Source organism: Calonectris borealis, chromosome 20, assembly GCF_964195595.1.
Source record: "Calonectris borealis chromosome 20, bCalBor7.hap1.2, whole genome shotgun sequence".
In the NCBI taxonomy this organism is placed as follows: domain Eukaryota; kingdom Metazoa; phylum Chordata; class Aves; order Procellariiformes; family Procellariidae; genus Calonectris; species Calonectris borealis.
In genome coordinates, this window is record NC_134331.1 from 4,488,367 (window position 1) to 4,514,489 (window position 26,123).

At 39.5% G+C, this 26,123-nt stretch overlaps 1 protein-coding gene across 16 annotated transcripts in view; it reads left to right on the forward strand.

The window, feature by feature from the left end:
• TEX2 (testis expressed 2) overlaps positions 1–26,123 on the forward strand; it is a 57,064-nt gene that overhangs the window by 2,363 nt on the left and 28,578 nt on the right. For 5 of the 16 annotated variants that reach the window (XM_075169525.1, XM_075169538.1, XM_075169540.1 and 2 more), the window contains exons 1-2: positions 8,139–8,196; positions 22,711–24,365. In XM_075169525.1, the coding sequence (XP_075025626.1) occupies positions 8,154–8,196; positions 22,711–24,365 (1,698 nt within the window). In that variant the 5' untranslated portion in view covers positions 8,139–8,153. Of the gene's footprint in view, positions 1–6,376; positions 6,417–8,137; positions 8,197–18,322; positions 18,360–19,178; positions 19,228–19,329; positions 19,355–19,501; positions 19,552–20,715; positions 20,744–22,092; positions 22,136–22,710; positions 24,366–26,123 lie in introns of those variants that run through there. The other 11 variants (XM_075169532.1, XM_075169535.1, XM_075169534.1 and 8 more) reach the window with 9 other exon arrangements.

The following is a 26,123-nucleotide window of genomic DNA, read 5'->3' on the forward strand; positions in this document are numbered from 1 at the left end:
CCTGTTTTCTGTGTGATACCAAGGACCGAGCTTTAGCCTGTTATGGCCCGTGGGATGAGTCAGTTGTGGTGCTGAGAGCGCAGAGTGTAGCTGATGCCTGCCCAGGAGCTGAAGAAAAATGAAGCTTGTTTATTAGGATAAATTGTAGGTTTCAAAAGAATGAAGAGGAGGGTAAGTAAATTTTGGTCTTAAACACAGTCTTGGAGCTCGGAAAAGTCCCTCATATCTCTGGATTTTTATTCTGTTGCTTTGGCAAGCTAGAAATTGTGGTATCAGAAGTCTACAGTAAGTAGTAATGTTGATTCAGTGTGCTCTAAAACACTTATCCTTGAATAAAGGCATCATGTTCTGGAAGCCCTTACTGCTCTAACTGGAACAATCGGATGACAATGGATGTTGGAAAATAAGACCGTAATGTAGGCTTAGAGATTAGAGAAATAAAGATAATACTGTGAGCCTTCATAAGTGTGTACTTAGTATTAGAAGAGATGTAATGTTTTCGGAGTAGAAATCAACTCTGGAAATCTGTAAGGATGCCACATATGCCCAATAAAGGGGAAGAACAATGACTTTTCTTACTCTAGGTAAGGAGTACGCTAGGTACTCTGGAAAGGATGTGTTGTGATTTCAAGGGGGAGGATGGTAGAACAGTGAAATACTGAGAGAACAATACTATGTGTCAGGACTGCTGAAGAATGCAGCATTTAAGGGGCAAGTGGGGAAGTTAAGTAAGGCAGTGTTGGCTTTGTGCCTCCTAGATAGTGAGAGACCTGTTCAAAGAAAAGCCTCCGTACAAAGTTGTCTAAACTTTGATATACTGTCTCGCACTGATGGCCCCAGATCTCTTGACGGTCAGAAGCAAACTTGCAATGCTGCATGCAACTGACCTTATTCCTGGTGTCCTCTCCTTGATAATAAGGCTAGAAGTTGACCCTGTTTTGAGCCAGAGGTTGGACCAGACTAGCCCCAGAGGTCTCTTTCAACATAAATTATGTTGCGATTCTGCAACAATAGTATAGAGGAGAAATGACCAGCAGAAATCTAAGTCCTAGGCTACTTCTAGGACAACGTCTTTGTCAGATTTTAAAATTCCAGGTGGTAAGCAATTAAGTTGTTTATTGTGTTTTAAACTTTCACTTAAGTTTCTGGAGAAAATACCAACTTACTTGCACTGGCATGTGACATCTAGGAACCCTATTAATGAAAACCTTTTCATTTTCCAAGGTGCTGTACAATGATTGGAAAAGATGCTCTCTTCTCTAAAGAGCTTGTATTTCAAGAGGTGACAGATGACTAAATGAAGGAAACAGTGAGACGATATGAACAGGCAGTGATTTCAGCTCATTAATAATACAATTATTAAGCTTTTTTAAGGCAGCATGAGAAAGGAGAGACTTAAAAGAGAATTTGACGGAGAGCAGTTTAGTAGCTTTATTGATTTTTATTAGACTTGATTCCTGCAGTCTAATTCTCTTCTCCACTACTTTCTGTGTGCAGAAGAAACTTTTATTCCAAGTGACTTTTTGATTATTAGTGTTTTTCAGCTATTTTAACCTCTTCCTGAGTTTTAGAAAGCTAAGTTGATGTGAAGGCTCCCACTGAGTAGTCTCTTCTTTCTTGCCCTGTGACAACATCTGCAGCTCTTACGGCTATAGCTCATAGCTTTGTGTAGCTCACCAAAGTTTTGTTAAGTTAAGAAAACACAGTTTGCATTTTTATGTGAAAATTACCACATTCACCATGTGATGTAGTGCAAAAGAAGTCTTCATATGAAAAAAGTAGTACTTATGTGAACTAATTCTGTTGAAGTATGTTGTTCGTAAGGTAGCGTTAGCCTTCATTGTGTGTGTGTGAGGCCTTGACATAGGTGTTTGTGTCCGTAGGTATCTACTCAAGCATCCCGTCTGTGGATTTACAGAAACCACGTTAATCAGCTCTTCAAGAGGAGTATGTATTCTGTAAAGAAAGATCTTGTATGGGCTTTTAGTTTTGATTTTTAGCGGTGTACTTTGAAGATGGAAAATGCTGTATTCTGTGTACCAGATACATGCTTTCTGGTATGCTATACTGTTAAAACAGGATATTTAATTACCTTAGTTCCATCTTAATCTCCTTTTTGTTTTATGATAGAGACTTGTCGATTAGTACGCCATACACAAGTCTTTTAATGCTGGTGTTTAGGAGAATGGATTGCTCTGTGTGGTGGGAGAAAGGACTATAGCAAACTGTTGAAGCAAGCGGCGTGGTGCATCTTCATAGTTCTCAAACCATCCTGACGTGAAGGCATGGACATCTTGTGCTGTTTCTTCCTAGTGGAAGGCTGGATCCATGTGCTGAGAAATAAGCAAACAACTGTGTATACTGTGGAATGAAGCGTTGGTGTTGAGCGAACGAAGGGATATGAAGGAGGGAAGGAAAAATGAGATTGCTCAACTGGGTTAGGCAGGAATTTTTTTTTAATTATTATTATTTTTTAAAGAGGTCCTCTGGAGAACTATTCTGAGACTTGAGTGGTGGAAACAATGCACAAACTCCAGGTCTGCCAGGCTTCTTCATGCTTGGGGTCTTTTCATCGATGTCTCTTGCTGTCGCAGATCTGCTATTTCCTGTCTGGATGTTGTGTTTTTGAGAGATTGGTGAAATTTGTGACACAGAGACAGTTGTCTAAGTGTTTTCTATTGTTGCTTCACTGTTTCTAAGTGTTTTCTATTGTTGCGTCATGCCTCTATTGCACAGGTCTGTAGGGAAGGCAGCATCTTCATTAGGCTTACTGGAAAAGGACATGGAATACAGAAATGAGCTTGTATTTGCAAAATCTTTTTCATACTGCAGACTGGAATGGAAACTGCAAATTTTAAGATACGTGCAATCTGGGAACGATTTTTCTAAATTCAGCTGAGTAACACAATCATAGATAGCTTGAGGAAAAGCAGTATTTAACGTTTAGGGAGCAAAGGCAAAACTGCAAAGCACGTTGTTGTCTGTCCCTCAGAAATCTCTGTCTAGGGTAAGAGCAAGATGTGAGGCCTTCAGAGGCACTACAGTAAATAGTGAAAGCTTTAGGATTATCAGTTAGCGTTCCCCATTCTGTGTTTATTCCTTCAGTGCACTGATGCATATCGTTATGGTATGTGTAAAGCTGTTGTTAATTGCTGATTTAAAAAAAAACCAGGTGTACCACTCGTTTCATTATTGTAAAGGATTGTGGTAAATGGTTCGGATCCACAAACTAAAGGGTTTGGGGTTTTTTTTTGTACTACAAGTGGTTGAATTCAGCTTCTTTTCTGGATGTGTGGGACAGAATCCCAGTTATTGTGTCATAAAAATATATGACCTGCTGTTCTTGTCAGAATTGTGAATTACCTGTTCTTGGACAGTTTAACTTTTTTTAAGCTTCTGTTAACATGGCAAGCCCAGAAGTTTGAAGGCAGAAAGTTAATAATTATGGGTCAAGATCCCATTTCCAGCCTGAGGCAACAAAACACGAAGATTGCACGTTGGCTGGGAACACTGAACTTCACTCAACAGCCTTAGCCTGTGTGTGCCTGTTCACTCGGGAGCATTGCGAGGTCTGAGATTTAACCACCTGGAGAGTTAGCACTTAAGTATCATCTTCGGAAGAACTGGAAGTGAATGGAGTTGCTTGGATTTGGGCCAAGCTTTGCATAGTGTAGATCTGAAAGTACCTACTTGGCAAATGACATTTTAAGTCTTTTAAGGTAATATTTAGGTTCTTTCACACAAGTTCCTTACTGGAGTAGTTTTGCACTGGAGGCTGCCATATGCTAACTTAGTTTCATGAGTTTTGAGTATGCTTACAGAGCAAAATCCCCTCTCTTTGACAAGCATAGTAACAATATGCCCAATGGAGTGTAAGACTTCCAGTTCTGTAATGCAGTTATTTGCCTGTATTGTTCCTTGTGCTATCTGCCTTCTCTGTCGTTTCTTGCTGTGGAGCAAGGTTGTTACAGTAATTAATTATTTGGGATCCCCAGGGCTACGGAGGTATCCCTTTTAAAAATTGATTGATAGATGCATCAACATTCCTTTAATGGAGTCCTTGATGACCAGTATCTCTGGAAAATAAAAAGCAAGTGCCTTAAGGTTGCTCAATTAAGGCATCTGAGAGGAGTTGCTTCAAAACTTCTGTGTTAGCCAAGGCCAGTCCTGCTCCTTTTGGAAATCCTTGGAGATAAGAAGCAGAGGAGCAAGTTTTGACAACAGAGTAGGTTAGAGTGGCTGGAATATCTGCAGTGTGCGGTAGTCCCTGTAAGTTTTGCAGGTGTTTTTTCTTCCTGCTTCACCCCCTGTGAGGAGAGGAGTTCTAAGGTGTCGGGTTATTTACCAGTCGTCTTTATTCTCTGGGTACTCAGAACTGTTGTCTCTGATGAAGTTGATTGTTAGTGTCTTTGGAGAGACACGAGAATATAATGGTAAAAAAGAGTATATTCTCTGATCTTTCCTGTCTTGCCTTCCTGCTCCTCAAAATTCCCAACTCTCTGTTCGTCTTTCTCTCCTATTTGTTTTAACTCTCTCCTTTCCGAACAGCAAGGTGTGTTATTCTGCTGTGCAACGTCCAAATCAATACGTAGCACAGCAATTAAGTTAGTGTTCTAAAAGACAAGACAACTGATGGACAAAAGGTAACAGAAGATCAATAAAACATAGTAAACAGTGGTGTTTTCCCATAAAGGCCAGGAGGATAGTGCAAATGAAATGTTTTATGAACTGGGCTTTAATATTCATTACCTAGTGTCCTTGTGGTTTATAAACTGTTATGCTTTCTGACCCCACTGGTGTTGGATGACAGGAACATTGCAGAAGAATGTCCCTTAGTGCTGGTGAGCGTATTGCATGTCCTGGACCACTTACCCTGTCAATGCAGGATTATTATCCTGAAGCTGTGAGAAGATGGGATGGTCAAGCTTAAAAGAGGATCTCTTAAAGAGTATGAAAATGCGTATTCAGGACTAGGGGTGCTCTTCTAAAGGATCTGTTTGAGTCCTAAAAATTGCTATATTGGGTTTTAGTAGCTTATGAAGAGGACTGGGAGCTGTAAGACTCTAGATTTTACTCTGGATTTCATGTGTTTTGTTTAAATTATACTTCAGTTGTAAAATAGGACTGCAAAAATATATGCAGAAACCAAGCTACTGTCTCCTTTGATACTGGGAATTTCAAAGCGGATTACAGAGGTCTGAAATGTAAATGCAACCTGTCATGAGCTGCAATGAAGTTCTGATCTGAAATTAAATGGAGAGCTGCAAAAATAATTTTGTTTTGCTGGAAGTCAGGATTAAGACTGAGGAAATAAAAATGTCTGTTTTACAAGCCCAGACAGGCTCCAAGAATAAGGCTGCCTTGAAAGGAAGGGAGATAGTCATGCTCACACACTTGTGATTGTGGCAGCTTGATTAGGAAATATTGCTTACCATGTGATACTAAAAGCAAACAGTGAAAGTCGTCATCTAGGTTTGGTACTCTCTGTCTCTTGGCTTGTAATGGCAGTGTGTTGTGTTACTTTCTCTTCTGAAACTTCTGAGTATCGAGAACCTGCCTGCGCAGGGCTCTGCCAGGTTTCCGAGAAATCCTCTAGCCAAGGCCGGGAATGATAATCTTGCAACCCAGTCGCAGAATTCCCGTAGCACTCCCATACCTCCTGCTCCCTGCCTGCCGGTCACCTCCCACCTCTTGTTCCTGTCTCCCTGCCCCAAAGTACCCAATGCAAGGTGAAGATTTCTGCTCTGGATGCCTTCCAAGCTGGGTATTTCCATTCTGCTTGCTTAATAGGTATCTGTCATTTCTGTTGCCCGGAGGGGCTTCACTTTCTTTCCTAATACTCTTGTGTAATGTTTGGGGTTGAACGCATGAATAAATGTATTTTGGTGGTAAATGAAAGTGATCCATGTGTTTCTTCTCTTGTTTGCAACTGCTGTGAAGTTTGATAAGGCTTATCTTTGTGAGACCTTCTCAGTAGCAGTTCTTTTTGTCTAACCGCTTTCACACTTCTTCCTTTTCAACTTGACTTGAAGTATTAAACAAGTGAATCGGGAAAAGGGAGAGGAACTAAGGGGGAGATAATCCTAAATGTCTGTCAACTCAAAAATGTGCAAGTTAACAAAGGCTTTGCAAGTTAACAAAGGTCTTTAATAAACCTTCTAGGCAAATGTGTGACAACTTTACAAAAGTATTTATATGGAAAAAAAAAATAGCTACTATTCTATTTCTCTGTTATTTAGAACAACAAGAGATGTGGATGGAGAAAGGACCAGCTGTGCATGCAAACTGTCTCCCGTTTTGTAATTCCAGTTATCATTCCCTTTATGACAACAGGCCGAGTTTTCCAAGATGCCTTAACACTGTCTAGAGGTTACAGGCAAGCTGAAGATCCATGCCTAACAGTTGTAGAAAACTCTGTGAGTGTCTGAAAAGATTCATTTAGAAGTGTGTTGTATGTAAGAGCGTAAATACTTGGTTGTATGGATCTCCGTTTCTTTTGTCATGCAGGTTTGAGATGTGAATTGGTTAATTCTTTTTGAGTATTGAACAGATTTTATGAACCCTTGCTTTTCTGATGAGTTGGGACAACTCTTCCGTTTCACTTTTATTGGCCAGATTTTAAAAATTCCAGCTAGATATTTATTATTCTTTCTATCAAGCTAAAACATCACAATTTAAATGATAAAAATGAGTAAATCACTATGTTGCATCATAAGTGTTGTTTTAGTACTTTACTTTCCCGGTATATATATTTTTTTAAATCTGCTTCTTGCATCCAGCTGCCCTAAGCAGTGTATTTACCAATGAAAACTGTTACGGGATGACTGTCCTGCAAATCTCTTTCTAGTCACAAAATGGGCATGGTGTGAACAGTGGCTTTTCAGGCCTCCTCCTCCTCCAATACCCCACGCCAAATAAATGCTGATTTGTGTGATCCGTTCAGATCTCAGACTAGTAAGAAGGCATTGTCCACTATGATCACACTCCTGACTCCTTCGTGGAGTTCAGGAGAACATTTGAGGAGGTGTCGAGGCCGTCCCATGGTTTAACGGAGAGGAGTTTGTCTCGCGGTGTGGTGATGAATGCGAGTTGAAAGATTTCCATCCCATGTCTAGATTTCCACTTGTACTGTTTTTTTTTCAGTTTCCCCAAAAGAGCAACCAATCTTGTCTCTAAAGCCTTAATTATATGTAGCATGGCGGAGACAGCTCCTTAGGGATGGGTGCAACTTCCTCATGCTTCAGTCATCGCTGTTTTGTCACCTTATCCTGGAAGACAACTGTAGCTGCCACCCATGCTTGGCTTCTCTGACTTGACCTCTCTCAGCGATTAAAAGCCTCGCTTAAACAGCCACACCCCTGATGTATGGTGATGTATGAGGAAGTTTCGAGTATGTATGTACTCACAAACTTATTAACAGTGTATGTAATTTAGAGCTTGTATAGCTGATTGACTCTATTTGATAAACAAATGCAGGGTGGATTTATTAAGCATGTATGTAAGAACATTGCCATATGTCTGAAATTAGAATTGCCTGCATAATACTGTAATTGAACAAGGCAGGATATGGCTCAAAGACACTTATTTCCCTTTGCCCTTTCGAATCCATCTGGTGGCTTTTGCTGTTCTTTTATCTCCCAGCAAATGAAGACCTTAAAATTGATGACCTAAAATTCATTTCATTGAAGCTACTTTAATGACACTTCTGTTTCTGTGCGTGCAGAAAATGTAACCCATATACAGTGGAGTGCATTTGTTCTTACCTATTTTATTAAGTAGTTGAGACTATAGATGTTATTTCTGTCTGCAATAGTAAAATTTTTACAGTGCTGAAGGCATTTGCTGGACAAACATAACACTGATAATAGCTGGTTATTGAATAGCAAATATCATAGGATGAGAAAGGGAAGATTTTGGCCCTTTTTTATAGGGAATTAACTGCAAAGGAGAATGACAGTAGAGAGCTTGCACGAATACTACTTGAATTTAAAGCAGAACCAGGGTTCTTCTTAAAAATTCATTAAAAAAATTTTTTTTAGCTCTTTTCTTCATATTGCACTATGAATTCAACAGGCAACTGGGGAATTGGGGTATGTATTGCCACAAGACACCCACCTTCTGACCTTTTCATTTTCAGCCTGTGGAGCTGTCAGATGAAAATCCTGGAGACAACTGCATTGATTAACGTTTGCAAAAGTGAGATCTGCGTGCGTGTTTTACAGCTCCATATGTAGCCCATCAAAATTTAGTATGTGCATCTCTGAAATAGAGAGGCCTGGAGGAATGATTTCATTTACAGATGTTGTCCCATCATACTAGTCTACCTGAGGTCTACTTTCCACTAAGATAAAAACCCATTCTGTGTCTGCATGCTGTATGGGTGAATTATACCATATAGGAACAAATAATTGCTTTCTGAGCTGAGAGAGAATGAGTAATGGCTGGCTGTGTTGCTTCCTGCATTATTGATCTGTGCAGAAACTACTTTTCACCAGAGGCAGTGAGAACACTTTTCAAGGAGTGCTGAAAAGTTCAGAAAACTGTTAGCTAACAAACCTTTTAGAGATTTTTTTTTTTAATGTTTTTTTTTAAATTTATTTTACGTTTGTGGCCTGATTGACACAGTGAAAGACCATATTGGGGTAGATCCATGCTGCTGAAAAAAAAGGAGAGGAGAGCACTATTTGTATTCTTCCCAATCTTACTTTGTTTATTTTTTTTTGAGAGTATTCACATGACAAATTATCTTTTCAGGTGTGTTAACAGTACCAACAGTTTGAGAGAGGAAAACAGAGCAGGAAGGATCCTCTCATGTTCTTGTTGCTTAGGGGTGTGAACAAAAGGGCTTTAAGGTGTGTAAGGACCTCAGTTTGTCATCACAGTATACCGATTTTCTTCTTCCTTATGGGAAATACGGTGTCTTTCTATCTACTTTTATGTAAAATGAACCTGTTAATTCAGATTGCTAGTGAAGTTGATTTTCTTTCGTGTATCTACCTGCCATAGTTTCTTAGCAATTAGGATTAAAAATATGTTGTGGGAGGTGCTCATCATTTTCTGACTCAGTTGCTTTCAATAAGAGTCAAGCCTGTAAAGCAGCTGTTAAGGTCAGGCAATCTGTAATTGACCTATCATATGTTGCAATTAAAATGTATCACAGCTTTTAGAAATAGGAGCTGTCTCAATCGCTCTTGGGGAAAAAAACCCAAACAAACCCAAACCACTAGAAACCTGTAGTATATTAAACTGATCCATTAACTATTGCTTTCTTCTGTGTCTAGTGCAAAAAATGGAGGGGAATGCAAATGAAGCTAGTGGCTTTGATTTTAGCACCCTGTTTTTGGCAGGGACCTCTTTCATGTTCTAACAAAGTCCAGGGAAGATTCTTGCCAACGTCTGTTAATTAATAATTTTACACCTTGAAATGTTTAGTGTTATAAATACTATGTGAAAAACAAGAAAACACATATTTAAATGAGAACACACATGCGGATGCTTTTGCCACATTCTTCTACTTCTTTTGCCTTAATACTTTTGTGGATTTTGTAAAATATTTGCATGTACTGTAACAGAATGACTAAGAATTTTATGGTTGCTTCAGCCCTGTGCACTTGAGTGGGTTCTTTGTGTGTCTGTCTCTCATAGTCCAGTGTTTTTAATCATAAAATGCTTAAACCACTCTCTAATGCAAGATTAATCTTTGAGAGACTACACTGACATGTGTACAACCGTTGTAAGGCTCTAGAAGCTTTTTGACAAGCTGAAAAACCCCCAGGATTCCTTGTGTCTTGATAGTTGGGAAGCTGGGAAAGTCTGGGTTGTCTGTCCTAATGTTTTTAATTGAGCCTCACTTAATATCTTTGCTCATCAAGGTTTGACAGGGTTTCTGTGTTGGGTGTTTGGTTTTGGTTGGTGTTTTTTTTTTTTTTTTTAAAAAATAAGCAAAAACTTTGTCTTTAGCATCGGAAAAATTCAGGTTGTTAGGGGCCATCTAGGTTGCATTTCAGTCTTGGGAAATTTTCAGTATCTTGGATGTTCTCCTGTCTCATCACTCTGTACTGTGTCTCCAGTTGGAAAGCTACAATGCTGCTGAACTTTTACATTTTAGTTTCCAGGTATTTGAGTTGAACATAAAGCTGAATGAAATGAGATGAATGTTGCCTTAAGCAGAGGAACTCGCCCATTCTGAGTCTGACATTTTGTTTTCCTGCTATTCTTAGGACAAGGTTTCTTCAGAGTTGACTTTGCATTTTGTTACCCTTCTGGTGGATCCTTCTATGAATTAGAAGCTAAAGGAATTTAAAGCATAGAAGCATATTAGTAGTTTATGATCTATGAATTATGGTCTATGAATTAGAAGCTAAAGGAATTTAAAGCATAAAGCATATTAGTAGTTTATGATCTCTGCACACTTGTTGCTAGAATAAGATGGGTTGTGTGATTCTTCAGCTGCTTTAATTTGGTTCTTAGTCTTTGCTATTGCTGTTTTAAGATGATGGTGATTCTGTATGATTTTATTTGTTCAAAGTGCTGTGTGAACATTACTCTTCATTGAGGTAAGTTAAAGCAAAATATTTCTCACCCTCTTAATAATAAGGAAACTCAAAATAAGGCAATTGCCTGCTCAGGGCTTTCAGAGGAGTCTGGAAATCTAGTCCATAAGCCATTTCCTTCCAAAATCAGATCATGAAGAGCTTTTTTGTTCATGTGGTGCTGATGTATGTTTCTTGCCTTTGCAGTTTCCAGGTAGCATGAAATGCTGGTAATACCTTTCTCCATTAATTTTTCGTGGGATCTAATGACAGGCAAGACTATTCAATGAATGGCGTAGAGCTATTGGCAAGACCGCCTCTCTAAGTTCTAGGAAAGATTTTTTTAAGAAACCTTGCAGAACAGTCTGACTTTTGGGTTGAATTTCTTTTGAATGACTTTTGTCCCACTACTTCTCAAACTCTATTTCAACTCTGAAAAGACATGCATGTTATGAAGTCCTATTTATTGACCTTTTCCTAAGCTTTTCTGTCCCTTGGACCCTCTGGGGATTATGCTTGCAAAAACTTCTGAGAAATCCTGTTCTGTTCTCTCTGGAATGCATTTTCTGCGTTTATCATTTCTGCTTTCCTTAGGTAGATGAGATGCAAGGAAGTAAGCAAATATAATCCACATGCCCTCTAACAGTAGTTCCCTACGTTAATAGTTGTAGCTTGCTATGTATCTTCAGCTACCTTAGGTTAATTAATTTTCATGCGTGAAGTACAACTACGTTTCTAGTTAGGTATGAATACTTTCTTATTTGTATAGAATGCAGACGTAGCCCTCCTCCTTCCCATGGACAATTTAAGCTTTCTGAAAGTAGCCTTGCTTTGATTAGTTGTTCTTGTTTTGTTTTGTTGCCAACTGCCTGGGGATCCAAAAAGTACCACCGGAGCTGGAGGATGAGAAAGATCAGAAACCAGATAATCCTCAGATAATGACTGTGTTGGGCCTGGGGCATGCCAAGGTCCTAGGCATCTGAAGTAATCTACATTTCTATAGGGAGTTCTGTATTTCTTGCACTTCTCGCAGGGTCTAGAGTGGTTGCAAAGGCAACAGCAATGACCTGGCTGTATGGGAAGAGCTGGAGATAATGTGCAGCTTCTGGCTGAAGCTACCTTGGTAAAAAAACCAAGAGATGTCAGTGTGAGCAAGACGTTTCTTTTAGCTGAGAGATATTGACCCATCCGTTCCCAATACACGTGCAAAGACACATTCACAGATGTGTGGCAATGCAGGATGGCAAAAAGTCCTGCTGACACTTGTATACATGAAGTTGTGAGGACTTTGCTGGTACAGGAGAGGACTCATCAAGTGCATGCAGTGTTGCAAAGATATTCCACTTGTTTGAGTTGGTCTTTGTGAGGTTGAGTGGAAAGATTCCCCACCACCCCATCCCCTGTGCCTTTTTCCTGCTCTGCCATTGTGACTTTCTGGGATACGTGGCATCACTGGTCCATCATGGTTCTGTAGCTCTTTTTTTTTGAAGAGTTATTACCTTGCTGCTTAGGGATGTATGCTTGGTCCAAATCTAAATACTTTTAAGTATTAAATGCTTTAGTCCTGTTTAACCAGAGAATACCCCCTTCTCTAATTTTGAAAACATCTCTGAGGAACAAAGTACACAATCATGGTTTCTATGTTTTATCCTGTCAGGTAAAAAAGCCTTAAAGCACCTTGCATGCTAATCCTCTGCAAAACACGAAATTAGAATGAAGGTTATACATACGAAATACAAGATTTGATGAATCATTAAAAATCCACTGAAAAAAATATATCTTTAGATACCTATGGGGGTATGGTTTGTAAATCTGTAGATTCCATTCCTTTTTTAATGGTCTTTCATAACTATATTTTACATGGGGACCTACAGTTTGAGTTATTAACTGGTGCTGCTCATGTGTGTATCTGTGTTTAGCTTCATGTGGACAAGCATATTTATTTTTAATATCTTTTCTGCTCTTTTCATACGAAGGTGTATGATGGTTGTTTTAACTTGGCAGTTGCTGTGAATATTGACTGAATTTTTTTGTTAGTGAAATGAACGTAAATGTAAAAAAAGTCTTTGAACGCTCACTTGTTACCTGTAGGCAGTTTTAGCTATTGATGAGCATTTGAATTGTTGGGAAAAATGAGTCTGTAATACAGTTCTGATAAGCCCTTTTTAATTTAGGATTCAAGGCAGCTTATTTTACTTCATTTTGGAAACATGCTTTTCTATAAGTCAGTCAAAATTTCCCCTAAAGATTTCATAGTGACCTTTAATTTAATCAGTGATGTGGACAGCATTTTCAACTGTGGACTAATCCACAGACGTTTTGGATAATCTTTCATCAAATTAATGAGGAGTTGATTTTTTTTTTCTTTCCACCAAGATAAAAGGAAGAGAGTTACAATGCTGCATAGTTTTATAATGTAGCTCACTATTTACCCTCTCGATAGGATGTAATTTTTTATCTGTAAGCTTTTGATGTTTTATTTCTGTAATAATGAAGCATTTTCTGTTGAGATGCAGAACTTCTGCAGCACCAGCAAATTCTGATTTAGTCTCTCCTCCCTTTTAGAAAAGAACAAACACAGCAGTTACGTATTTATTGCTCAGGATTGCTAATGGACCAGTGGTTTTTTACTCCTCTTTGGCTTGTCAGGGTGACTCTGAAGAGAGTGCTTCAGCCAGGTAGTATAGCAGTTTTAGAAAAGAAAAGTGGAAAAAGCTGGCTTTAGACTGTGACAAAAGTTTGCCTCTCTCTCTGTGTCTGTGAGGTTGCTCTGGTTTTAATGCATTTGTTTTTAAATCCCTTGCTGCAGGAGTTTCAGATCTAGGTCTGTAAACCTTTGTTTTTCTGGGGCATTTCTGTTCTCACTCATGACCAAATTATTTTTTTGGGTAATTTTGATGCTAGCAACTAGTTACCTGGAAAAATAAGTATTTGAAGGTGCGTTTTAAAGACAGCAATATATGATATAGGAAATGACAAAATCTCCAAAATTTGTGATGGAGGGGGAGAGGGGGGATTTGGTTGTGGTTTTGTTACTGTTTTTTTTGTTCTGTTGAGGGAATTAGGGAACTAGTAAAAGGTCCCTTTGAACTGTTTAATGCTGAGTGTTTTGGAAGGAAAAGATGCTACTTGTTGCAATTATGAATGATAAAGAAGAATAAAGTAGTTCCTAGGAGGAGGCCATGTGAATGGAGAAAGTATAATGTGCTAGAATTTTTATTTGTTCTCATTGTACCAACTAGGAGTAAACCTTCTTTAATGAAATTAGACTGGTGCAGTTTGAATTTGCTGCAAAGAGCAGAGGAATATGTTATTGAAAGTGTGTGAGTAATCTGAAAAAAAAAGTCATGGTTTATGAGTTGACTATATGGTAAAAGCAACTCTTTGCTATTATAACAGTTCTTTTCACAGTGCTTGACTAACATGTAATAATCAGCGTGTTGAGGAGCTTTACCAGTAGTACTGCAGTTGGTTGGGAAACAAACATTAGTAGAGGCTGTGTTGAAGTTGACCTCTTGAAGAGCTCATTAAGCACATTAAGAAGCAGTTTCTGGGCTCAACTTGTAGCTAACATTACCAATACTCCATACTTCTTCCAGCTTCTCCTTTGAATTTCAGAGAAATGTTGCAAAATAAAATTTGACCTATAGCGATTGAAAAGTGCTACGCTGATACGATGGCAAAGCAGCAACCTCTGTCTAGACACGTCATCAGGTCTGTTGAATTGCAGAAGTCCTCCTTGCCGCACTGTAGCTGCGCTACCTGCCAGAGGCGTGTTCTGCTAGCTCGTTTTCTGTCTCGCGCTTTAGCAGATCTGCTGCTGCCCTGTTCTTCATCTCGTGCTGATGCGTGTTTCTTCGTTGGAATCGAGTCCTTTTGGGACCGTGCCCTCCTTCTGGAGTCTAGCGGAGCACAGGCATCGTTCTGTGAACGTGGCCTTCGGGTTACGGGCCAGAGGGACGAGGAGCCTGGGAGTCTCGGCTGTCCTGCAACTGCAATTCGTTCTCTTTGCACAAAGCTCGTAATGTTTCTGTGTTTCTATATGTTCTTGTTTTAAAAAGAATAAATGTCACAGTATGTAGCAAAATAAAGGGACTCTTCTCCACCCACTGTTCACTGTTGTTCTATGAGTTATTGCATGTTTTGTTTTAAGCTTTGACTTATTTTATTTCTTCTGTTAGGGGAAATGTTCAATTTCTTATAAATATCGCTTCACTTCAGTCTTCAGAAAAGCATTAAATAGGAAGAAGTTAAATTTTTCTGAGTTTCTGGACAGTCTTTAACTGCTTACCTTTTTGTGTTTGTCAAAATTAAACTGTAGTGCAGCTTTATGAAGTTTTTGGTGTAAGTGATGTGTCATGGAAGGAGAATAGGAAAGAATAATAATTAGTCTTTTATCGGTGAAGGCAGAGAAACTAATGTGGTAGCTGACCTTTCTTAGGTCTTTGGGGAAAATGTTAATATAGAATAGACTCGCTTAGCTAACATTAAACAATTTTTATTTGATTATTTTTGAAGCATTGTAAATAGAAGCTTGTATTAAGGACCTTATTAGCAGCACCTGTCTTCAAAAAAATTCCAGTAATTTTGAAGACTTCTTATTTGCCATTGCAATTTTACTTGACCTTTCTGTCCTAGGCTTCAGTAAACAACTTATTTGTCTCTTTGATAGACTTACAGATTTTGTTAAAAGTATCATCTCATTGACAATACTTTAAAATCTTGCTTAGGATCTTTCATTTAAGTATCCCTAAGCATACCTAAACGCTGGTTATTTAACTTAGATTATTCTTACCTTAAAAGCATTTGCACAAATTTTTTTTTTTTAAATGAGGCTCAGAGAATCCTGATGGAGGTATTTTAGCTGTTAACCAGCTTAATTGTGATAACCTGTTTGACCTCTGTTAGAGTTACGTGCTCTGTATATTATAGTCCATAGTGGGTGGCATCATCTATTTTGGCTGTGATCCTAGTGTTGACTTTTGTTGAACACATCAGGCTACATTCTTTTAATAGTACTTGATACTGATACAAAATTTTTAATTTCTGTGGTTAGATTTAAAACAGGTTTTACTAGGGTTTTGTTCCTCTTTCCCCCTCCCTCTATCTCAAATCCAGTTGCGTGAACTGGAAAGGTGAAGCAAAACTTCCTTCTTGCTCCTGTTGGAAAGTGAGCGTTATCTTCAGGCTGGGTAACCAGATCCCTGACACAAAGATTCCACAGGGCTATAGTGTGATGGTAATTGCCAACACTTTCTATGTAGTTCATTTAAAAGTAATGACTAGTGGATGTAAAAGGAATAATAGATGTTAACCATGGAATACATTAACTTGTGGAAATGCCAGGGGAATTTAATTTGTCGTAATTAGAAATTTAAATGGGGATAGGAAAGGATGTTGAAACTTGTTTTTTGTATCCTTTTTTGTCTTTTATGGTATAGATCTACTGAATGAGATGAAATTTATGTGACAGATAATGTCCCAGTAGCCGTGATCTCTGCTTCAGTGAGGTCGTTCTTGGTTAAATGGGAATTGGCTTTCTAGACTACTGTGGCAAAGTAGTGGTAACGGGTTATCGGAGATGTAAACTTCCAATGATTTAAAATGTTGCTTGAGTGAAGACTGTAACCGATAGGGATCCCTAATACTGTGCTTTGTTTTGAAGGACCTGAAATGAAGACTTCTAGCTCTTAGTAGAAGGAATTTTGTCTGATACTGAGAGCTCTGTTATTTATTTTAAGAAACTATAAAGCATACCAACAGTCCTCCTGTATCTCTCAGTGTTGGAAGGAAGATACTGGCTGCGTCTCTAGTAAATCAAATGGAATCTATAATTTCTGAGAGCAAATATGAATTTCAGATCACATTGGCTTGTGCAGGTATTCCCAAACGGGGAAGCATTTAGCATGCTTCTAGCCTGGTTTGGGGACAGTGGCATTAGGGTGGTCCTGTCTGTGTTAATGTGAGATCTTCTGTAGCTCTTCTGTCACACCACATAGATGTTGCAAAGGTAGTCTAAACCAAATACACTACTTCTCCTTCCTACCAAATGGCGGATAGATTTAGAGTATGAATCATGTATCTGTCTTCAGTCTGACACTTGGAAATCACTACCGAGTAACCCAAAATAATAAAAATGAGCCCCACCAGTCCTAAAGAACACCTGCTTTTTTTCCCCGTCTAGGTGATGGCAGTTCGCCAGAGCAGGAGGTGCCTGTTGAAAGAGTGATGGCAAAGAAGCATTACTGGGGAAAGCAGAGACGTAACCAGTTAGAAACATCTTTCCCTTTGCACAGTGATGGCAATCTGCCTGAAGTCAAATTGTGACATTATCGATAATCAAATTAGTGCCTCCTGAATAGCGTTTAGGACTTGTTCTTCTGACTCAACTGGCAGATACAGGGGAAAGTATTACAGTGCTTTTTAATAATCTGTAAGACTTTTTCTTTACTTAACAGGAAAGGAATTTCTGTTTTGTGGAAACCTTTTTTTTTGGTCTGTGTTTGGTAGCAACAAGCAGGCAAAATACTCTGATAAGTTTTGAACCTTGCTGCAGATTTTTATGAAAGCGTTCTACTAATAAGGCATACCCTTTCCCCCTTGTGTAGATGTTGTGTTAAGTAATAGCAATGTGATTGGAATAGTTGGCTGTTGCAATATGTGTGAATTTAGTAACCCAATCTGTCATGTTTCTCCGACTGAATGATTACGAAAAACATTGAATTGCTTTACTGAATATCCCTTACTTAATTAGTAAATGCAGCTAAATTGAACTGTGTATGGGTGGATAAAACAAGCATGGTGTATGCAACTTTTGAGCTGTTCTTGTAAGTTAGTTCCTAGTTTGCTAGTTTGTGTATTGGTTGAATCACTTTTTAAATCGTTAACGTGAAAATAATTGCTTTGCTTTATCTATAAAGTTGATAGTATAATTGTCTAAAGCAGGCATTTCAGGGCACGGCATGTTTTCTCAGTGCTGTGAAGTAGGTGGTTTCTGAGGCTAAGCTGAAGAAGGCTGCGGCGTGCGTTTGTCCACTGCAGGGAAAAGGAGGCGGGTTTGCCAGTTCTGGAGAAGGCTGTTCACGCTGTTGGGCGAAAGGACGGATTGCTTGGGTGCTCGGCTGTTTCTATGCACACTCCCAATTAGTCACTCCTGGTGTAGGTAAGAGCACACGTAACGGCAGTGACGCTTGTAAAAGGTGTCGTGGCCTCACTCGGCCCAGCGCCGCCCAACGCCTGGTCTCTCCCTGGGCGTCCCCGCTCGTCACGGCGCGGTGGAGACGTGTTGTCATCTGGGTAAAAACGCGTCCTCCGCTCCCGCGCTGCGCTGCCTCGCCATTCACAAGGAAGGGGCTGGGCAAGGAATATTTTCTATTCGGCGTGCGTGCACTGTTCGCCTGGCTTGCTGTTTCCTGTTGTTGTAGCGCTTTAAAAGCAAAGCCTGTAGGTGAGGATTGTAAACGGCTGTTTATGTGGGTGATGTTATGTGGGTGATGGGGGTGCAGGGCCTTCACGTCAGAAGTGGAAGTGGCAGTAGTTGGTTGGCAGCTCTCTCATTCCACTCTGCAAAAGCATCCAAAGTTCAAACCTTTGGGGGAAAGGAATTATTTTCCGAGCAGCCTCCTTCCCTTCCAGGTAAAAGTTCGTGTTTTGAATTATTTGAAGCCTGAGGATCTAAGATTATTATTCAGGCCTGCCTGCCACATAAATAAAAGTGATACCTTGCGTCTTCAGAATCGACAACAACAAAAAACTAGAGGCAGCCAGAGAAGGTGGGGACAGCGTGGCTTTCAAAAGAAGGATCGATGAAAACCTGTGCTTCTGCAAGTATCGATGTAACTGCAAGCAGTCGGTTCGGAATTGTGCCCCTTCAAACGGGGAGGCTGGGAATGCCAGGACTTCAAACAGCTGGGAGGGGAGTTGGGGAGTAGGAAAAAGGGGAAGCAACAAGTGAGGAAAACGTAGCCAGAAATCAGTAAGAAGTGAATCTGTTAGAATCACTTAAGGGGTAAAAACATGTGGTTCGTTTGATAACAAATATCTTTGTTATCAAAACCGAACACCTGGTGGAAGAGCTGTCAGTAGTGGTAGCAGTAGAAGAAGTCAGGGATATTACTGTTCTATTCGCTATGGAAAAGCTTCTCAACATCTACTTTGGGGGGAAAAAAAAAGCAACTCCTTTGCAATAAAAAAGAGAAATTGTGCTCAGGAATGGATTGGAAACATGGGCCTGCCCAGAGCAGAGGAAAATCTCCCCTATCCTGTGTTTGTGAGGGAGAAATTACTTTCAGTAGGATATCTGGTGTGTTGAGAGGGGTTGTTAAAAGCTTGGAATAATGTAGAGAACGCGCTACTGTTGTAATCCCAATTGATATTCAGAATGCCTGTAATGAAATATCTGCAGTTGGCCAAAACACATGTGCTCTCCTGTATTGTACACTGTTTTTTTTTTAATGTACCAGTTGTTTGAAAATTTGATACAGGTTTGAACAGCTGTTCTTGGGAAGAGTGTGAACTGCCTTGTAGCAAAACCAGCCTATAAACAGGGTTGACTTAGAAAGTTCCAGCAAGATCAAAGAAGGCTAAAAATGATTATTTGCCCAAGTAGAAGTGGTTTTTCCTGGAAACCAGTTCCCTCAACTGAAATATCACTTAGGCCAGATGTTGAGGGCATTGGATACTACAGTGTTATCTTGTAAGTCATGGGCTGAGGATGCCAAAGTGCAAGCGGTTGGGTTATGTTAATGTTCGGCTGCTGCCCTGTTGATAGTGCTTATTTAAGAATTCATTTAATAATTCATGGTATAGTAACATGTTTAAGGGTAGGTAAATATTGGCTAATCAAGAATTTCTTTCCTTTCTGTGTTATCTAGTTAATCATGACGTAAAAAAAACTTACTTGTTCAGTAAGCAGTAAAATCTTTTTTCCAGTACATTTGGTGTATGCAAGTAAACTTCATCTCTTTCAGGTAATTAGCACTGCATTAGCACAACATGGCAACTGGTGTTTAAACACAAGGTAATTAACTGTGCAGTGTAAACATAGTGTGCTAAAGAGCTAACCAAACCCATGAATTTCTAGCTGATCGAAAATAACACACTAGAAATGTTATTTGGGGGTGAGAGGAGTAGTTAATATTTTTCTCCTGTGTTGTTAGATTATTGATACATGGTTAGTGCCGAATGGGCAGAAGAGAAAGGGTCAGACACTTCAAGCTGATGCCAACAGCATCGTGTGCAAGTGCAGCTCTTGTGTGGCTTTTTTGTTGTGTTTTTTTTTTATTTTTTCCTTTTTTAGTGTATAGTGTTGTAATGGCTCAGTGACCTGGAAGATGGGTAGGGGTTTTTGTACTTTCAAATTTTGGTTTGCTAGTCTTGCAATTTCACAACTGGCCCAAAATGTTAGAGACGTGTGATAGCTGATGGTCCAGCACTAGGGAAATGGAAGTAGGGTTGGATACATACCTTGTCCAGTAGTATTTTTTTCCCTCCCCAAAATAAATTTGGGTGCATTTGTCTAAAAAATTGGGAAATTTGCAGTTTGAACTATGTGAAATGGAACCGTGTCCATAGGAAGCATGGATTCTGTATGCTGGTGGTTCCTAAGTGTGCTAATCCAACAGGGAAATGAAAGACCAAATTTCTTACCACCTGTAACACTCACCAAGTTATATATACATATGACTGATAAATGCATATCTAAACTTAACAGAGTTCTTGCTATTTGGGTAAATAACTACTTGACCCACAGACGTGGCAGGAAAGATAACAATCTGCTGAGTCCTTAGGTGGGCTGGAGGTACACCTCCATCGCTGAAAGGGAGTTCTCCATTTAATACTGCTACTTTGATATGTCAAATGGATTTTGGGGAGGACAGGAGAAAACAGTTCCATGATAAAAGATGAAGCCAGAACCTGATCTTAAGGCAGAATTTTGTCTCTTAAGCAGTTTGTCAGAAAAATAGTTAGATGTCAAGTGAAAGCATGACTAGGGTCTGAAAGCTTCTTTTGGTTCTTTGAACCCAGACTGGCTCCCTGACGTATGCAGCAGAACTGGGACTGAAAACTGAAATTAAAATTTCTGGAGGCTTTGCGTGAAGCAGGATAGAGTCCGGCTCCTTCTGACAACCTGATCGGGAAGCACGCAAATGCCAGGAGAAGCAAGGAATAAACTAGTCAACAATTTAGGAGCCATAAAATGGACAACTGTAGTGAGTAGCAAGTTGTGGACAGATACTCACTTCTATTCCGACGTTACTGCATAAGCTGGGTAGTAAAGATCTGCTCTTTTAAAATGTTTAACCCAGCTCATTTTACTGACAGGTTAAAAAATGTTTACATGAACAGCTCCATTAGCAAGTGTAAAGGGCTGCAGCCTTTAGTAGGAAGATGATGACAAACAGGTGGCACTGGCTTGCTGGATAATACAATCTGATATCACAACTGTGAAGTGCACATTTCTTCACCACCACATAATCCTTCTTCTGAAATGCTCTTTAAACGTCAGCATTTTAACAGCTTCTGAAAAATAATTCAGTTATTGAAGTGGTAAACTTGCTGCCTTGACAATGAAGATAAAGTACTGCCTCACAGCTGGAAAGGCAGAGCTAATCCTGTAATTCCTGATCCATCTTTGAATATGGTCACCAGTGCCTTGGTTTAAATGTGTGGTGTTTCCTCTTCGTGTAAATATATGCTAAGTCCACCTTCATGGGTCAATAAAATGCTTGAAATAACACGTAGGTATAATTGGTGTAAAAGGCAGATATGTTAGTGGATCTGTCGCATAAGCAGCCTGTGTGCCCCGATCTGATCAGGTATTTTTAAAAAGTACTATTTCTATATCAGTGAGAAGAACAGTTGCCTCTACTGAAGTGTTGTTACATATTCTTACAGCAAAACTGCTAGTAGTAATAAATTCTTTGGGTATATACGTTCTCTGAGGTAGATCTCAGACATGCTGTATCTGCAGAAGCCTGACACATCTTTTTGACAACAGTTAGTTTGATACTGTCCATTATTGAAATATTTGAAGCTACTTCATCTTGCTGTACTGGGATTCCGCTAAAATACATTTGTAAAGGGCGTCTAGTCCTGGAATTCAGGAAGATAACTTTTAAAATTAAGTTCTGTCCAATTATGCTTTGTTTTGCCTGCAATTATTGGACTGTTGTGTATCCTGATCATTTGTCCATAGCTTGCAAAACCTGGGAAGACAACGACAATCATAAATGATCATAGAATCATAAGTTGGAAAAGACCCTTAAAATCATCGAGTCCAACCATAAACCGTGGTAACACTCATGATAAATTACCATTTAAATCTCTACTTCCTATAGACCAGTTCAAACAGGTATACAAGAGAAGGTACTGTCCCACACGTACTTTTACATATTTCCGATCTTGCTTTGGGTTTCAAATTTGCTTTATTGAAAAGAAATTGAAAGCATTAATTATTGTACGTAGAAAGAACTGAGACTTAGGAGTGAAGAATTTCAGTGTGCTGGGGTGAGATGCGGCTTCTGGAACTCAGAAGTGCATCTAGTGGGGAAAACAGGAAGGTGGCGCATCAGAGATGAACTATACTTTCAGAACACTCGAAGGTAATTTTAACAGCATGGCACTTCTTAATATTGCCATTTTGTGCTATGTGGAAATACGTTAACTAGCAAACAGTAACCTAGATCTGTAATTTTGAGCATAATTGTCTTCTGCTTGTTGTTTTTTGTTGCGTGGGTTGTTTCTGTGTTTGTTTTTTTTTCCCCTACCTAAACTTGTGTTAGATTCTTCCTTCAAGATCATCTAAGAGGGTCTGGTAATGCTTTCTGTGCCTATCCGTGATTGCCAATTGTCCTAGGCATGTTTTTCTCCTTGCCCTTCTTTGAATCAGTTCTTGCATTCAGTGATGCTAAGAATGAGGTAGTTAAGCAGATGTGAAGGGGGTATTAACTAAAATATAGATATGTTTTATGCAATGAAATAAATCTACAGTCAATTTCTTTAGTAACAGTCCATAATTTGACTAGAGACCTTTAAATCCAGTGAGATGAAGAGTGTCCAGATTGTTTTAATTTTCAACTGACTGCCCTGTCTCTTGTGTTTGGCTTAATGCTTGAAAATAAGGGTGTTTGAAGGGGGGAAAAAATGCGTTTAACATAGTATTGCATTTTCTTCGCAGACTCTGACACATCTCTGGGACCTGCAATGACAAGTCAGAACAGTAGCCATGCAGAGAAAACTGGTGAAATGTCCTCAAAGCAGTCAGCACCAAAAGTGCAGGTCCAACGATCTGTCTCCCGAGAAACCATCACTATTCATTTCTCTGCATTTGGGAAGGAGGAAGAAGAGGAGGAAGAGGAGTTTAAGGAATTTCTTGATGAGGAACTAGATGACCAAAGCATTGTAACAGCACTTGAAGCCAAGGAAGACCTCTGCTTTGAGCATACCGGCCATGATTTTTCTGGTCCAGCTACCTCGCTTAACATGGCCAACTCTGCATCACTACTGTCCTCATCACCTGCAGTTCTGCCAACTGCAGAGACTGTAAAGCTGTTGGATTCTCCTTCCACATCCCAAGTATTCAGTGCAGTGCCACTAGTCCTGTCTCCATCATCACACTCATGTCATACAGTTAGCTTACCAGGTGCACCACCACCTGTGGAACAGAAATCCAACCTGTCGTCTTCCCCATCCTCATCCCCTTCCAGATCAGTTGTCTGCTCTAGCGGATCATCCACAGTTTCTAGTTCAAGGCCTTTTAAGGGTTTAGTCAAGTCCCTTTCAACAGATGTGGAACCAAAAGAACCCACCCCACCGATGCGACATAGACAGTTAATGAAAACCTTAGTGAAATCTCTGTCTACAGATACTTCTAAACAAGAATCTGAAGCTGTGTCTTACAGGCCACCTGACTCGAAACTGAACTTGCATCTGTTCAAACAGTTCACCCAACCTCGAGCTACAGGTGGTGACTCTAAAACTGCCCCCTCGTCTCCATTAACGTCTCCCTCTGACACTCGTTCCTTTTTTAAAGTACCTGAAATGGAGGCTAAAATTGAAGATACTAAAAGACGCCTTTCTGAAGTAATCTATGAGCCTTTTCAGCTGCTCAGTAAAATAATGGGTGATGAAAGTAGTAGCCACAGGCCCAAAGCCTTATCTTCAAGTGCTTCAGAACTCTCAAACCTTTCCAGTTTGAATGGCCATTTGGAAAGCAATAACAACTACAGCATTAAGGAAGAAGAATGTGATTCTGAAGGGGACTTCTGTGGAAGTGACTCTAACCTGAACAAGAGCGATCAGTCAAAAGCAGCTGAGGAACATGCAAAAGAGACGGAGACCAAAAGCTCTCACTCTGCAAGCACAAAGGACGTGAGTTCGAAAACTTCACTCGTACTTGAAAAATGTTCATTATCTGCCCTAGCAAGCAGAGAGGATGAGGAGTTTTGTGAACTGTACTCTGAAGACTTTTCCTTGCTAGAGGATGAAAGCAAAACTGATAAACCTACTGAAACTTTGCTCGATCCAGAGATGACTGAGGAAAATGGTACTACGCTCAGTAGTGAAGATGAAAATAATCCATATGTGCAACAGCCTAAAATACCAGTGAAAACCTTGTACTTCTTAACACTGTTAGTCTATGCTTACTTTATTATCCCTCTCCCTGGCTACTTAAGTGGACTCTTACTTGGAATGGCCCTTGGATTTATGATAGCTGTCTGTGTGATTTGGCTTCTTACTCCACGTACTCATGAATATCTCAAATTGCATAAAAGTATGAAAAAGCGGTGGAATACAGGAGCTCTAGACATCAAAGAACCTGAAATACTGAAGGTGAGGTCATGGCATTTTGTGTGTGTGTCTGTGTGCATTATTTTGGGTAGAAGTAGTAAACTAGATTTATTCTGAAGGTGTAAATGAGCTGAATTATCCCCATTTGTAAATAGAGTATTGTTTTAGGGTCAGGTGGCTTTGGCAGGGGCACAAATGGTTTGGTATCCAAGAATATGTAAGACTTCAGTGTCCTTAAGGATTAGTAGAAAAACAGAATTGCTTCAAAAGTAGAAGGGCAAATGGTTTTGCTGATGGATTTGAAATGATCCAGCTGAACTACTGAGAGCAAGCAATGTCAGAGTTTAGCGTGTAAAATAACGTTTCTGCTTGAAGCTGCATCTTGGGAGATGTGTTTCTGGGGTATTTTACTGTCTAGGCAGTAATTTGTCTTGTCTGTTCAGTCTAAGCAGACTCAAAAGTGGTGTGTTCCAAGTAAAGCATAGATAATTGGAGAGCACGCGGATTCTCCTCAAACATTAGCTAATTAGAATGGGAGGAGGAATGAGTGATGAAAGGGATGTACTCATGGGTTATGATGTCTGTGGTTCTGCTTGCTGATATCTTGAATATTGTACTATATAATATGGATTACAGTTCACTAAAATGTGTGCCTGAGAGCTGGGTTTTAAATCAAGCTCTTAGAAAATTTATCCTCCCTCCTCTTTGCCCTTCCTCGTCTCCACTTCTTGTTCAGATACTGCAAGTTGCTGTCACTTCATATGTCTGGCGTGTTGCTGTCTGTCCAGTTGTGATCCATACAACCACACAGTTACTTCAGTGGCTTTGTGCTTCTTCCTTGTCCCTGTCCTGCCTCTCCTAATCTCCATCTGCGATGAATTAAAATAATAATTTCAAAATTGCAGAATTCTGAACAATAAAGCATCTACTAGTTTCTGATGTGCAACAGAAGCATTTCAGAATGATAGTGGTACAACCTTCACTTGATACCACTTGCTTATCAGAGTATTTGTGAATGCTATCTTGTATCTGTGTAAATATTAAATCCATCCTGAGCTTTCTGAAGGTGCTTTTCCAGTTGTGTAACAACACAAAGGTTGCATGCATTTGAATTCATATGGTATTGGTTATATGCTGTAGAATCTGTAGTGTATTGATAGCTAATCTCATATATCTTCAGGTAACTGAAAAGTTAGAGAAATGGGGTATAAAAGCCAACTTTTGCTGAATACAGGCAGCAATTGCATGCCCAGGCCTGATGCTACCTTGGTATTCCCTGTTTTTCTTGAATGTTACGAGTTGTGGTCTTTATTTGCTGTTGTGAATGCAGACTGAACAATCCTGTCTGCCCAATTGATTTACCTGCTGCTTTACATGTACAAATCTTCACAAACTTTAAGTTCTGTCCTTGTTAATTGGGTGCTGGGACCCTGGGTATAAATTTGCCTTGATACTTGGAAGCTGGTAAAGATCCCGATACTCATTGTTGGCTGGTGTTAAGATGGCTCTTTGAGGTGTTAGCTGTTATTCAGGAACCTTTCAACTATATTTTAATGCTTTTATCCAGGAGATACATTTTATAAGAATGGCTGTAGGCAAGAAATGAACTGTGGAGGGAGGTCTGTATGAATGTAGATTAATGTTTTGTATGACCTGATAAGTATTTCTTGCGCTCATTAACACACAAAGTAATTGTCCTTAATATGTAAAGCCCTATAAAAGACCTTTTTAGTGCTTCAGGAGTTTAAAAAATAGCTCAGTGCCCATATCGTAGAGGAACAGTGTAATGTGATTTAGCAG